Source organism: Ceratotherium simum, chromosome 5, assembly GCF_057802395.1.
Source record: "Ceratotherium simum simum isolate JZ-2026a chromosome 5, ASM5780239v1, whole genome shotgun sequence".
In the NCBI taxonomy this organism is placed as follows: Eukaryota; Metazoa; Chordata; class Mammalia; order Perissodactyla; family Rhinocerotidae; genus Ceratotherium; species Ceratotherium simum.
Genome location: NC_141904.1, coordinates 67,506,475 through 67,522,177, shown reverse-complemented (window position 1 = coordinate 67,522,177; position 15,703 = coordinate 67,506,475). Strand labels below are relative to the sequence as shown.

Sequence of the window (15,703 nt, the reverse complement as noted above, 5' to 3'; positions counted from 1 at the left end):
CTGTGAATTATAAGAGGGGTCTGTATGCATAAGGCCATAGAAAAGAGAATGTCCTTTTTACTTCTCACTGGATTTTCTTTCAGGACCAACACTTTTAAACGGTTATTCCAGAAAACACTAATCTGACTGATAAGGCCACATGGTCAGGGAATTTTGGGCAACAACGATGCTTAGAGAGTTTTTCTTTTGTGTGTGTGTGTGAGGAAGATCAGCCCTGAGCTAACATCCGTTGCCAATCCTCCTCTTGTTGCTGAGGAAGACGGGCCCTGGGCTAACATCCGTGCCCATCTTCCTCTACCTTATATGGGACGCCGCCACAGCATGGCTTGACAAGCAGTGCATCAGTCAGCGCCCGGGATCCGAACCTGTGAAGCCTGGGCTGCTGAAGCAGAGTGTGCCTACTTAACCACTGCGCCACCAGGCGGGCCCCAGGAGTTTTTTTTTTAAAGGAAATAATCTCATTTTAGTTAATCTCATTTAAGAATGTTAGGAGATTTTATGTAAAAATACAAATTTCTGGTTCTCTTGAAAAATTGAAGGTATGACAATGCAATGAATATATCCTCACACAGAAATAATTTCTTGTAGCTTCCCATTAGGCAGGGAATGTGCTCTCCATTAGTGGAGTAAGCACCCAACATGCCTGGATTCTGGAAGCGTTTTACTTGGTTTCCCCTGTTCTAGTATTTTTTGAAGACACCGTGTCTTTTGGTGTATTAAAGGCTCTGAAAATTCCCTCAGTAAATATTTCTATTTTATTTTATTTAAACTTTTTCCCAAATGTATTTGATGATAGAAGTTTTTTCCTCCACATATTTAGATGTACTGTTCTAGATAATTCTTTGAGTTTATGATATGAGTTTTTGCTTCAAAGTTTACAGATGAAAGTCATTTTTTGATATTTTACTTGATACATGGATATGGACCATAAATTCAAGAAATTTTGATTTGCTGGTATGAATTTTATGCTACTTTCTGGTAAATATTTGTGAAAGTGTTTGGGAAGCCTAGATTTTGCAATGAGGATTCCATTTCCTTTTCTGGATGCTTTTATAGGCATTCAAGATGCAGAATCAATCTATCTAGTTAGAGTGTTGGTATATTCAATCAGACTTCAAGCTATACTGGTAGAAATGAAAGAGCTTCTGGATCCCACCTGAGGTTTAACTTAAAAAATTCATAACAGGGGACCCACCGTGCTGCTGATCTAATAACAGGCCCTAACAACATGTATTCCAGAGAAACGGCTTTGGAGAAAAAACAGATACACTTGCAGTATGATAGGGTAAGTAATAGGAATCTATAGTAATATTACGCTATGCTAGGTAAACTAGAACGTAAGTAGATACTTCCTTCTTATAAGCATCAGCTGAATAATTCTCAAAAAGAGAAGATGAACAAAAATTTCTTTTTTGGGAGGTGAGCCCCATATGCGACCACTACGGAAGCCCAATAACGGGATTTGACATTTAATCTCACTGACCAAGGACACTGCAGTTATAGTAATGAATTTCTGGTTTTGAAAATATTAGGGTTGGAAATATTGGCTGTGACAGCAGCAAAGACCTTGTGGAAAAAATTCTGGCTGACTGTGAATCTCTGAGTGGGGTGTTCTCTGAATTTGGTTAAAGCTGATTCAGGAAAAATAAATGACAAATAAAGAGGACAAGTAGGTTTAGAAAGAACTAATTTACCACTTTAATAGGGCTGTCCAACATTTGGTCACATAGATCATTCTGAAACCTAATTGCTTTAATGGTCTTCCTATCTCACCAGAAGAGATCTAAATACTCTTAGAAAAAGCAAATCAAACATAGAAAGAGGTGCCATGATAAGACTTGTTGCTACAGCACTATAGTACTTAATGATGCCAGACTTTGGATTTAACCAGAGGACATTTCTGCAGTCTAGGACAGCTATACAAAGCCTTAAGACATTGTATTTACAGAACTTATTAATACAGGGATCCATATTCTACTATAACTCTGCCAGAGTCTTAATAGCATGGTGGAGCAGCTCCCTCAAGAATCCTCATTTTCCTATCTGTGGAAAAGCTAGTAGTTCTAAAAATATTTTCCCGGAAGAGGTTAGAACGGTTATTATATATCAACTGAATATAAAGTATGGTTATGTAAGCCAAGCTTGCATGCTATTATTGCACAGGGTAAACAGCAATAAAACAGGACGAGGTGCTTCCTTGTGCCATCTGGTAGAAACAGAAGGAAGCTCTTGATTCCATATTGTTATGATGTCTCAGATTCCAGGAGTCCACCTGTAGCTGGCCTTCCAGTGGGAGTGTCATATTGAACTCTCAAAAGGGCACGTCTTCCTTGTGGATAGAAAAAGAAATGGCAACAAAACAAAACAAAACATTCAAAACTCAAAAAGTTACACCAGCCGCCTCAAACTGTGGTATTGTTCATTTCTTGAAGAGAATATATAATATTTCAAAATATTATATATATATATACATATATTTCAAATGGTACAAAGTAACTATAGATCCAAATTAGAAGATAGTTGATCGTTCTTCGTAATCCCCAAAATTTTCATTCAGAAAACTCTTTTTTTAAATCCACTTTCCGTGGTGTTGCCAAAAGCTTCGAGTCTTCTCACTGTGGGATACTTCGTGACACACAGTACAAGTATTATGATTATCTGGTAACCAGTCAAAGTGCAAATAAGAAATCCATTTGGCTTGTAATGTGTTAGATGTTTTAAATCCTTAAAATGTATTTTCCGCAGAGTTGGTTTTCCTTTACTACCACAACAAATGCTTCCCTTAGGTTCTTGGGTGAATCTGAAACCAAAGAAAGAAAGAAATTTCAGGGAGAAAAGTACAAAATGAAGGCACACAGAAAAGTGATTAGGCAGAAAATAAGGACAGCTTGAATTTTTAGGATGTTGCTTCTTTCAAGTGATCTGAAGTCAAAAATGTTCAAGTCTAGAGCAGTAGCTCTCAACTGGTGATTAAAGTGCATTGACAGACCACCATGTTTTTATCAATTCATTAAATTAATTTTGCCACAACTAGGTGATAGACTCTTGGAGCAACGTCTAACCAGAACCGGCTTCATGGGCATGGGACCTGCACAGTTGCACAGAGCCCTGTGGTGAAAAGGGCACTGCGCTTGGTTTAATGACCTGCTGTTGCCATTTTGAAATTATTAGTAATTTTTGAACACGGGACCCCATGTTTTCATTTTGCACTGGGCCTCGCCAATTCTGTAGTTAGTCTAGCGTCTATCTGATAAGAATTGGAACTAAGTTATTCCATGGCCTTGTCAAGTTGGCCTGTTGTAAGATTTAAAAGGGTGGCATAAGGTGAAGTCATTGCCAAGGTTAGACCGATTTGTTTAGGAATATAAGAGACCTTTGCAAGGTGAGGAAGTGTTCCACTCAAACAATGACAGAGGGTTCAAGGGCAATCAAGAGCATACTCCTGTAATTGTTGATGCCATTTAAGCCATTTGAATATGGTCCCAAAGACTCTACTATTTAAAAGGATGTGCGCACAGAGAATCTCTAGTTTAGAGCATCAATGACGATTCTAATAGAGTTGAAGCTTCTACTTTAGAATTCTAGGACATAAGGAATTTTTCTTCATCATCTCTTAATTCTTTATGGTCTTAGAAATTGAGTATTCTGAGTCCAGGAGTGGAGTCCATTTAAAACTTTCAGGGTTAGGTGGGAATAGTAATAAAAGTTTGCGTTCAAAACTTTGGCGCCCTGGTTGGGCCAGGGGCAGAATGTATGAGAAATCTTCATGCATTTATTTTTTTTTCTCTCCATAGAAATAATAGATCCTTCCAAACCTTGATTTCCTATATTTCAGTAGTGTTTACCACTTTCTGTTTTCACCGTCTTCTTTTTCACCAAAAGGAAGGAGAAAGTGACATTTACAAAACTGAACTGGAATTGCCTTTCTTTTATCTCTACTGACTCTACCTGCCACCCCCACCCCCACCACCCAGCCTTAGGCCCTATCCTCCATGGAAGACCCGGGGCTCTGTCATGTCCACTGTCACATCCCTAAGACCTTAATACACTAACTTTAGATAGTAGAGGCTTAAATATATTTATTAGCTAAAGAAAGGAATAATTTCACTTGCAACCAGGGGCAAATGTAATAGCATAAGTTCGTTTATTCTTCCTTGCTGCAATCTCTAAATATGTCTATTTCTGTATTTTAAAGGCATTTCATGCAAAATGGAGTAGAGATCAGGATTGTAAATTTTCTCAAAACACTTTAGACCTGCAGAATTTTGAGTGAAGATGCTGGAATGTGTCAAAGGTGGTACTTTACCCTTCAGTAACATAAAAAACACCAGCGGTGATTAGAATGGGGAGACATATGCAAAGTCAGAGTCCCCATTAGGACGATGAGTACCAGGAGGGTGTAGACAAATGATTGTGGTAGATTTGTGTTGGGCCAGTCACATAAAACACTGATTTGACCAGATGGCTACTATAGTTAGGTGTACAACCTGAGGTCTGCTAACTCGTCGTTTTAGGGAATGAAACTTGACCCTACATTGGGCACTAATTCTTGATTTTCTCACTAGTCTGAAAGACATGAACATATGGGGTTCAAGGAAATCCAAAGTTGCTTGATACTTCCCCAGGTATTATGCCAGTTATGTTCTGCTATTTTAATCTGCTAATTTTTCTTTCCAAGTGACTCGGTTTTCTCTTTACTTCATTCCCTTCCTTTTCCTGTCTCCAAACAATATTCACTCTTCACATATGAATTATTACAGCATTGTCAAACAAGTTATTTCCTCTTTGGGGAGGTCTGTCTTTTTTTTTTTTAATTTTTTTTTGCAGGGGAAGATTCGCCCCAAGCTAACATCTGTTGCCAATCTTCCTCCATTTTTTTTTCTTCTTTTTCTCCCTCAAAATCCCAGTACATAGTTGTGTATAGTTGTAAGTTCTTTTGGTTCTTCTAATGTGAGCCCCTGCCACAGCATGGCTACTGACAGATGAGCGGCATGTTTCTGCACCCAGGAACTGAACCTGGGCCTCCGAAACGGAGCACGCCAAACTTGAACTGCTAGGCCATCAGGGCTGTCTCCTGTCTTTCTAAATTAAGCCATTGTTTCTGAATACACAGAGTATAGATTTGTTCCTGAAAGCGTGAGATATAGCCTCCCCAACTTTCAAATTTATGTTTTTGGTATCTAAGTTTAAAGAAAAGAAATAAAGCAATAAGTATCTAAAACCGTAGGAAAAAATCTCTAGTCAATATTTAGATTGGTTAGTCTTGCTACAGACTACCAACAAAGTAATTTAATACAACAAGTGAAGCAGTGGTCAAGCAGAGACAGGGTTAAAATTTAGCCACGAAATGTCACCCAGATGTAACAAGCTTCTCCCCAGGAGGGTGTCTGTCACTCTCCAGCTACTCCAGGGCTGGGTTTTCGAAAACCTCTCAAGGGTGACAACTTCCTCTCTATAGGGTAGAATTCATTCAGGAAGGTTCTTCTTTTCCTAAGATTTATTCTTCCAAATGTCCTGAAAGGAAAGCCTTTGCCTAATTCTACCTATCTTTTCTCCTTCCTTCTGTGGGTTTTATTGTCACTCAGATCTAATTTCCCCAAGGTTTTCCTTTAGATTGTAGCCTCTTATCCCAGCTAGTCCACATTTTGGGGTGTCTGGTTGTTTAACTGAAACAGTGAATTTCTACTTTCCAACCTCCTTAAAAAATGAACATGATAAAAAATTAAACTAGATCACACTTTGAAGCATCTCTTGTTTATCTACATTTCAAGACTGCTGAGAATTTTTGTTTAGGATGATTGTTTGCATAGTAACCCATATCATAGCAAGGTTTTGAAAAAGAAGGATATCCCAGGAATCTTTCTTGCAAATATCTTTTCATTGGAGTTACTTTTTAAAATAGCTGTATGAAGGAAACTCTCAGTTGCCATTAACAATCTGGGTATGTTTCTTCAGTTTTTTTTTTTTTTTTTCCTGAGAGCACTTTTCCTTAAATTAATCTTACACATAAGAACAAAAGAGGTGATTTTCTCTACTTTCCCTTTTTACTTTGGTAAGAACTTGAAGAATTTTTTATCCTAAAAATTATCTCTTAGATAAGAACAGAATAGTAAGAATATATGATTCATAATTAAAGTACATTTATTAATTAAACTCTTTTAAAAGTTAAATTGCTAGAGTCAATATTTGAGGTGTGTAGGCATATTTATACTCTGATGAGGAAAAATACATAGGGCATGCCAGAAAAATTAATATAAAACCTACTTTTAGAGCATGTGATCTAAGGACTTGTGTTGGCATGCCATTTATACAGAATGGAAAGCTCCTGTACGTGTCATCTGGACTTAGTTGGTGCCTTTTGTGTTTAAAAGTGCTTATTTCATTGTGAATTTCTTGTTAAGGAAGGGGGAGAAAATGTAAGTCAGTAGTAGTGTCTGAGTCATCTCAAGGTTTAAAAAGTATAGCTTTTTCTAGTGTCTTCTTTTTCCTTCTCTAAAGACAGACTTGAGAATTCTTAGTTGACTGATGTGCTGCTCACATGGCTGTAGAGAAGTCTCTTGTTTCCTTGCTTGAAATGGATGCACACATCAGAACAGGTACATCCTCTGCTTTCAAATCAAGTGCAAGGGAAATTTATTTCTCTTGTACACTCAACTGTATAGGTTGCATTCAGCCCACCCAGGGCGGTAGCAAACACAGTGTGCTCCAGCCTCTATTACAATGATCAGGTTCTGCACCATATTTCTGTGATGCCAGAAAATGTTTAGGATGAATTTACAACATGCCTGATGGTTTTAAAATATACTCTACAGAGGCCGAATAAAAGAGCTACACAGGTCACAAAAAAGTAACATTAACAATTTCTCTGTGTTTTTCTTGTTTGTTTGTTTATATTCTATCTTCCAAAGAGTCTCCTAGTTGGCACTCTTGGAATGCCACATATTTAAATCCTAAAATAATTTCACTTGCATTGTTGTTCTTTACTGAATTTCAAGTCTGGAGGCACCATGATAGCAGGGCTTACCTTCAATAAAGGATGAGTAGTTATCATTTGGAATAGGGATGAGATTTGGCAGAAAATATATCAGCAACGTGTTTAAAACAATAGTTATTGGATTCCAATCATAATGGCCATAATCCAGAGTAGCTTAAAAGTAATTTGTGAGGGCATCTTCAAATTATTTGGTAAAATCATTTTCAGGCAAAATGTAACCAAAAGAGAAATGTGAAATCCATATTCCACCAGCTAATTAAGATGCTTTCTGAGGGTAAGTGGCCCGAACGAGCTCATTTTTGAATACTCTCTTCTGTAGGTAGTTCGTTGAAATGATCGTAATCCATGCTGAGCTTGTCAGGTGCATGCAAATACATGTTCACAAGCTAGGGTGGTTCAGGAATCCCTCCTGGCTGCAAGCCAGGGAGGTATGGCCATTTCCTGGTTAATATGGTCAATACAGGCAAGTAAATTTGACACACACAGAGTCTCCACTTATTTTACGTAAGAAAAAAAATGTTTTATAAGGTATTATGTTTTCTGCATCACAAAGCTTCAAGAACCAATTTTTTTTTTTTGAAAAGATAATGCTGAGAAGAAAGATCAAATTAAGACTCAACACAGGGGTTGAAATCAGAAGATGTTCTTTTAAATTTGAGTCACACTTTTGGAAGACCACTAGTTCAACATATTGGGATTTGTAACTGGTGGAGCTTGCTTTAAAAAATACCCAATGCATCAAAATACATACGTACATAACAGGGCTGATATTCACATGGTATGTGTACATATGACCATATTGGTTATTAAAATGTTGACATCCTTTTGCACTAGTGAATAAATACCATCTTAAGTGCCCTGAGCAACCCTCGCTACCCACCCCCTATAGGACTCTCAGATTTTCCTATGGTCAAGTATCTATAGGGTCAATGGCTGACCTAGCTGGGCCTCTCCCACCCGCTCCAGCATCATGACACCAATTCTGATGGGTTGGGTAGCCTCACCACACAATGGTGTTATATATTTTGAAGACAACTCTTGATTTAACTACAGAAATCAAGGAATGATTATTCACATCAAAAAACCTTTCACTTCCCTAAAAGGTGATCAAGGAATTCCTTTAAACAACCTTTAGAAAATGGCTGTACTTAAATGCAGATCTTTTTAGCAAACCATCTGGATGAATTAGGCAAGATCCTTATTTTATTATCTACTCTGAGCACTATAGACATTGGATGAATTATCTGAATAATTTTCTCACTGCTCCTCTTCCCTTTGGCTATGGCAACCTAGCTTTATTTATGAGCCAGTAACGGAAACACTAAACTGTTCAGTATGGAAAAGTCAAGTTCAATCTCCGACTTCTTGTTGATGGATGGACACTGATCTGAATAGTGAAGAATGGTTCTGTCAGGGAAAAGGCTTCCTTCCTTCCTGTTCAAAGCTTCTCTGGGTGCTGTTTGTACAACACAAAGGCAAATAGTACAATTTGTAACATGCGTGAGACATTTGAAATAAATGAACTTACTCTTGTGGTCTTAATTTTATTGCCTGTAGCGCACATCCATCCGGAATTATCGGGGAGAGTCTTACATTCTTCTCCTTCTAGACAAGGCTCCATCTCACACCACCATTTCCCAATCACTATGGAGGCTGTACAAAAACAGGAAACAAGTATGTTTGTCATTCGTCCAAGGAACCTGGGCACTGGTGCTGTCCCTCTGCGGATGTTAATGCTCTTTGAAACACATTAGGTCCTCTTTAACCTTCCATGACTGGCTAAGAACACTCTATTATGAAGAATAAGATTTTAGTTTATAAGTCTTACAATGCAAATATGATTATGCTGTCTGGTTTCATCAAACGACATTTTGTCCCAAATCTCCTTGTATGATGAAAACATATGGAATAGGGAGACTTACTTTTTGGAGGAACTTTTGTGTTGTTACTTTTTATAGATCAAGGATCTTGCACTGTTTCTTTTCTATGAAGGGGACAAAAGTCCTAAATGTTCTTCAGAGTGACTGAGCTATTCTTTTCAGAAAGGCCAGTTTATCCACCCAGCTTTAGGGTTTATCCCCCAGTCTAGGACCTTTGAGAATTTCAAAGGCCAACCAAAAGAAAAAATGAATTGACCAAAAGTACAAAAGAAAATGTGCAAAATAAAAACCGAGAGTAAAGATAAATGAAACTATTTGTTTACGGTCAAAAGTATATTTGATATGAGCTGTGGTTGCCTTTTAATATGTTTGATATCATGTGGGTAGAACTTTCAAAAGCTGAGCCTCTGACAAAACAGCCCTACTTTTCAGGGTGATAGCAAGGATGACCACCATAGGAAGCTGGCAATGAATTTAGTGGAGGTATTTATAGCACACCTCTTTTTTAATAATGAAATTTTATAAAACTAGTGACTAGATTCACTCAATACAAATCAAGAAACCCCACATCTTCTTTAATGCCCTGAGTGAAAAATTATTTCTGCACAAGCATCAGTCATTTCTGAAGTTCCTCAAGGCATTAGTTTTTCACAGATCCTCCTGGACGTCTCCATTCAAAATCCTCAAAATGTCTGCCAATATTTCTTTTGTGAAACTTTCTGATTGGCTGTTTTTACACTGGACCGAAACTCAAGTTCTTTAGATATTCACCTCTCAACCCCTCACATCCCAAAGATGAGTCCCTACCATGGTGTTTAATTCTCCCAATGACAAAGAAGCCAAATGACATCTGTTAACATCACAGAGGATTAATATTAAAATGGAATGGAGAAAACCCTGCAGTGAAGCAGAGAAACATTAAAATTCCCTATCTATCCAGTGTTCACTAGAGGGATTAGATTGCTAACTTAAAAGCAGAATGGTTTAAACATCTAGACATCTATCTGCACTCAGGTTTTCCTCCTTCTACACTCTCCTTACTTCAGTCTTTCCTTCTTTCTACTTTGAGTAAAAATTGCTATGCAGGATTATATATGCAAAATCATATCTACTCTATTATAGGGTCAATTTAAGGACTTTTTCAAGGGTAATGTTGCCTATATTTGATTTATACCTTATATGTGGACTGGACAAAACCATGTAAAATGCAACTTGATTGGATATGGCAAGCAAGTATAGGAAATAGAATCTTGTACAGTTGTGTGTCGCTTAAACGAAGGGGCTATGTTCTGAGAAATGCGTCATTAGGTGATTTTGTCATTGTGCGAACATCATAGAGTGTACTTACACAAACCCAGATGGTACAGCCTACTACACACCCAGGCTGTATGGTACTTATCTTAAGGGACCACTGTCATATATGTGGTCCGTGGTTGACTGAAACATCGTTATGCGGCACATGACTGTAAATAGTTCTATCCATGTGCAAGACAACATGATATTTTGGCAAAACAAAGAGAAGTAACAGAAGACACAAATTCTCCCCAGGGTACAAAATGACTATGAGAGTTTTGAATGTTTTCCTTTTTAATAACAGGGCTCTGCATCGGGACATGGAGTAGGGGAAGATTCTAGTCATGGGTAAAAGAGGCCTTATTTATGTGAATCAATAGGTGACAATTTTAAATAAGAGAAGCATGTATTTGGCAGCAAGAAAAACATATGTAGTGTTGAAAGGGAACAAAAGTAAATTGCAAAGCTTCTGGTAAAACATGAGATAAAAGTCAGGGTCTGGCAGTGTTTATTGAGAGCCTACAATCTGAAGCTCCTTTGGGCTTGTGCTCAGTCAGAAACAGGCCAGTCACATTGGCCACGCTTGTCCCCTTAAAGCCCATTAATATGTCAACATTGCCACCCTGAGTCTATGCCACGGAGAATGGAAACCCTCCGATTTTAGCTCGGAGGGGAAACTGCCTTTCCCAACAGACTTCAATTTAGCATTTGTCACTCTTTTTCACAGAGGAACACGAACAATGAACCACTGCTGGTGAGGTCAGCCTTTAGCATCTTTGCCTCCTTCTAAAGGACCCCGTTCCTTCTTCTTTAGGGTGCTCTCTGCCCTCTTGGAGCTGACCTACTTTGTCGCAAGCTAACAAAGCAGTTTCTCTCTCTCTTACGTATTATCTCCTAAATGAAAATGCAGACAGTAGGAGAAAGAATATGTCTTGAAACCCATTTATCACCTTTAATTTAAGGTTGTAAAGATCCACTGGCTCATAGGGAAACAGAAAAGGCTCTCTAAGAATAAGAAAGTCCCAGACCTGCCCATAGTCTCTACAATTCATCTTATAGTTGCCTTTTCTAAACAGAATTTGATGATTTGGCACTACCCTCTGTGGAATCTAGTCCATTCTCCCAGTGCTGCTTTTCGCAAGACGCCATTAGACATACTTGTTTCTGATTTGTGCATTGCACGGTAATCTTTTTTTTTTTTTTTTGCGAGGATGATTGGCCCTGAGCTAACATCTGCCAATCCTCCTCTTTTTGCTGAGGAAGATTGGCCCTGGGCTAACATCCATGCCCATCTTCCTCTACTTTATATGGGATGATGCCACAGCATGGCTTGCCAAGCGGTGCGTCAGTGCGTGCCCGGGATCTGAACCCACCAACCCTGGGCCACCGCAGCAGAGCAGGCGCACTTAACTGCTTGCACCAACCCATCTTAATACATATTATTTCATGTCCTAGTTCAAATTATAGTCTCTCATCTTAATTTTTTCATAAACTCATATTCCCTGTAATATCTTTAAAAAAATTCACAAAGAGAAGATTTGAAAACTGCCTCCTCTTCTCCCAAACTGGAAGCTACTGAAAACCTTCAGACAATTGGAAGAGGAATGATCAACTAGATTAATAAATTAATAAAATTAATAGATTAATCAAATGAGCTATTATGAATGTGATTTAACTTTTTATAAGTTTTCTTATGGAGAAACTTAAACAAGAAAAATGTAAATATAAATCATTCTTAAATGTCTTGAATTATTATGCTCAGTTCAATAATGGTATATATCAATAAAGATAACTGACATTTCTGAATGCTCCTTATGTGTTTCTGTATTAGGTACTTAAAATATATTATCTCAATCTTCAAAGCAACCTTATAAAGTGGGTATTATTATGAATTCATTTTATACATGAAAAAGTTGAAGCCCACAGAGGTTTAGCAACTTTCCCAAGCTTACACAGGTAGGAAGTGCAGGAATTAACATTAGAATTCAGGCCTGCTTAACCACAACATCCACATTTTTCATTGTGATAGGGCTAACTCATTCTAGTTTTGTGTTCAGGATTCATAGAGCTCTAAAAAAGCATTTATTGACTGCTGAGTGAATGAATGAATTCTCTCTGCTATATTATTATTGAAAATAAATTTCACGTCAACACACTTGTAGAAAACAGACATTTAGTTTCCTGTAACATTAAGTTTACTTAAAAAAATTAATTCGACCAAGAGCCAGTTTATATCACATTTGTTTCTTCCTAATCTGAGCTACACAGTGTTTGATTTCATTAGTTATAGCGTTTTAATAGAAATTTCCACTAGTGAACACTTTCTGAAGCCATGAGAAACTTGTGACGTAGATGCATAGCTGCTGTGAAGACTTTTTATCCTCCAGAACTGAGTTAATTAGGTATCAGCTGTAAACACCAACTCTCTCTCATCTCTCATCTGTAAGACCCCCTGAAAGAGGGTCTTAAAGGTCCTTTTTAACCCTAGGGTTCTGGGATTCACTCTATAAATGTGCCACGTTCAGGAAAATATCTGATCTTCAGCTATCTCAAGAATGTTCATCTTTTCTTGAGAGATTCTTAAAATCACTAAAGCCACTTTAATCACAAGGCTTGATTTCCCCCTTATACCAGGTCATATTGCTGTGAGCAAAAGTTGACTGTAAAAGGAGAAGCATCCATCTTTCAGTGATAAATCCTAAAAAGAGCAGAAATCCTTTTTTTCTCATTGTTGTTGCTCACTCTGAGGCATTTTCCCATGGGAATAGAATAAGGTACTAATAAGCCACGGGCTTAATAAACACAGCAAATACACATCATATTGTCTAAGACCTGCAGTCCCTTTCTATCATTTCAATAGATAACATTTGAGCCTCAATTGAGCAAACGTTCATCAAGCACTTTCAGTAGTCAGAGCACTACCTGATGTGCTGAGAGGGATCACATACTGAACCCGACATAGTCCCTGCCCTCAGAGCCTACGATTCAGCTCAGGGTTTCTCCATATGGGCGCTCTTGGCGTTTTGCCATGAATTACGGTAAGAAGGTATAAATGAGCGAAGTACTCCTCCAGCAGGAAATACGTCATTGTGCTAGAAGAGAAGGCTCACAATGGGGAGTGGGAAGAGAAAATCTTAGTAAGATTGTGGAAGTTCTTGAAAGCAAGGAGCTTGGGCTTTTTTTTTTTTTTTTAATGTAGTTTTTTAAAGGAATGGTAAGTCACTAAAGATTCTGTATTTGGTGAGCAAAGGGTAGAGATGATTATGGAGGTGGTTGGGGAAGGTGAATTGTGCAGTGAGGTGTAAGATGGAAGAAGGAAGAAGCAAGCAGCTGAAATGCCAGTTAAGTGCCACTGCATTCAAACACAGAAGGGATAAGCTCTTGATTTGGGTGCCTACTCTCTAATTGTGAAGAAGGGCAGAGCTGCAACTGAGGAAGCACTATGGCCAGTCACTCAACCACATTAACTCTAACCCTAACCACACTGGATTGTAATTATTAGCTCAGGTGCCTGCCTACGCACAAGGCAGCGAGCTCCTTGAAGGCAGGGATCATATTGCACGCATCTTTGAATGGTTTAGAGTAGCTCAAGACAGTTTTGCAATTTATGAATAAAAAAATGAAATAAAAAGAGAAAGAAAAAAGTAGTGTCTATACTAAAGGATTGTGAGATTACATGAGAAAAAAGCATTCAAATCACTTAGCAGAGTGTCTAGCATTCAGTAAATTTTCAATAAACTTTATCATCATCAGCGTCATCATTTTTATTATTCTAAAGAATAAAATCACTCCAAAACAGAAAAGGCAATTCTTCACAAAGTTAGAGAGTAAACCATTGCTCTTCGATATTATGCCAAACTCTCAGCTCGCTTCTATGACTTATGAGCATAAATTAAATGGTCGAACATATGATTGCGTTCACATTCCCAGAAGTAGGTTATAAATACATCAATCAAGACAAATTTCCAGGCTCATTTTTGTGCAACCTGTCATACAATTTAAAGCAATGGCTGGAACTCCATTAGCGGACTGGGACAGCTCTCCAGCCTCCATTTCTGCACAGGTTGTTGGAACAGCTGTTACAATACTCTTATTCAAAAGACCTGCAGTGACTCTCTGTGTGTTATGGTCTTTATCAAAGCAAACAGAAAATTCAAGGCATTGAATACCATTGCCCGCAGTCATTCCCAACTCCTTCTTTCTTGTGAGCTCACATTCAAGGATAGGATCCATGTGGAGGCATTATATAATGCTTAAGACCTTAAGCTTCTGGGTGTGTGATAGAGGGATCTGGATTTGAATCTTAACTCCACCACTTACTGGTAGTGTGGCTTCAGAAAGTTGCTTAGTTCAAGTCTCAGTTTCCTAAGTTATAAACGGAGCTAATAAAAATCACAACTGGTTATAGTGACTTTTAGATGAGATAAAGTACTTAACACCTAATAAACTTTATACTCAACACATGGCAATTGTTACTATTATCCATATGTCCTCTATCCAGCTATATAGGCATCCATCCAATTATCTTCATAGAGAGTTAACACCTTATATTTAATGGAAGCTTATACTAATACTGGGATGCATAGATTCATTTTTTACTGATTAGACTGTATTTCTTTGTAGGATCTACAATATATTTCAGAGACATACGTGGAATTAAAAGCAGATAATGGGATTGATTAGCACTGCTTTTCTTCTGCAAATTTTATTCTAGTGCTTTTCAAACTCAGGGAATTTTACTTTGGTGAGATAGAGGTGAGGGTGTGGATTGAGAAATGCGCAGTATTTAAAGACACAAGATAAGTGTGGTACAATTTCCTTGAGTGGTAATTTTCCTTGAAGGTATTTGAAGACAAAAGTTATCTTTTGTTCATTCAAAAGCTATTCATTGACCACTGTGCTGGGCATAAAATAGACACAGTTCCTACCCTCAAGTGGCAAACAGTCTTTTATGGGAGATAGACACTAAATGTCGTGATGCAATAATAGACACTGACAAATTGTGATATGGAAAAAGATATGATGTGCCATAAGGGAAACTAATAGGTGGATTTGATTTAGATTGTCAGGGTGATGGCAGTAAGAGAAATTTTCATTGATGACAACTAAGTAATCACAAAATTGTTTTCATTTTAAAGCAAATAAGTATAAATATTATGAGGTAACAGGCCAACTTCACATGAATTTTAAGATAAAACACAAAACATAAAGAAATCTTTTACTTGTCATGGGCTGCTGCAAACTGTCTTATCAGAATGCAGGGGTATAGTTCCCACTGCTTTGAAAAAAGTTGTCTCCTTTGGTGAGAGGAAATTTTCAGAGACTTTTTGCCAACTCGAGGGAGCACTGCTAATTGCCATCAATAATAATATTTTTTATTATGGGCTGGACACCTGGAGTCCACAGCTTATTCTGCACTTACAACACAAGATAACTGTATCCTCACATCCACTTATAAAACAAACCCTGGGTGTTGGTTTTGCTTTCACTAAATCGATGGTTTTATTTTAGAATTAAATTCAGCTATGTATTTTTT

The 15,703-nt window shown here is 37.8% G+C and overlaps 1 protein-coding gene across 5 annotated transcripts in view; it reads right to left on the bottom strand.

The window, feature by feature from the left end:
• Positions 1 to 15,703, bottom strand: part of TAFA1 (TAFA chemokine like family member 1) — a 485,854-nt gene that overhangs the window by 14,875 nt on the left and 455,276 nt on the right. For 3 of the 5 annotated variants that reach the window (XM_087431306.1, XM_087431307.1, XM_087431304.1), the window contains exons 3-4: positions 8,523 to 8,647; positions 2,480 to 2,800 (exon numbers count right to left, since the gene is read on the bottom strand). In XM_087431306.1, coding sequence (XP_087287432.1) covers positions 2,783 to 2,800; positions 8,523 to 8,647 — 143 coding nt within the window. In that variant the 3' untranslated portion in view covers positions 2,480 to 2,782. Of the gene's footprint in view, positions 1 to 2,479; positions 2,801 to 8,522; positions 8,648 to 15,703 lie in introns of those variants that run through there. The other 2 variants (XM_087431302.1, XM_087431303.1) reach the window with 1 other exon arrangement.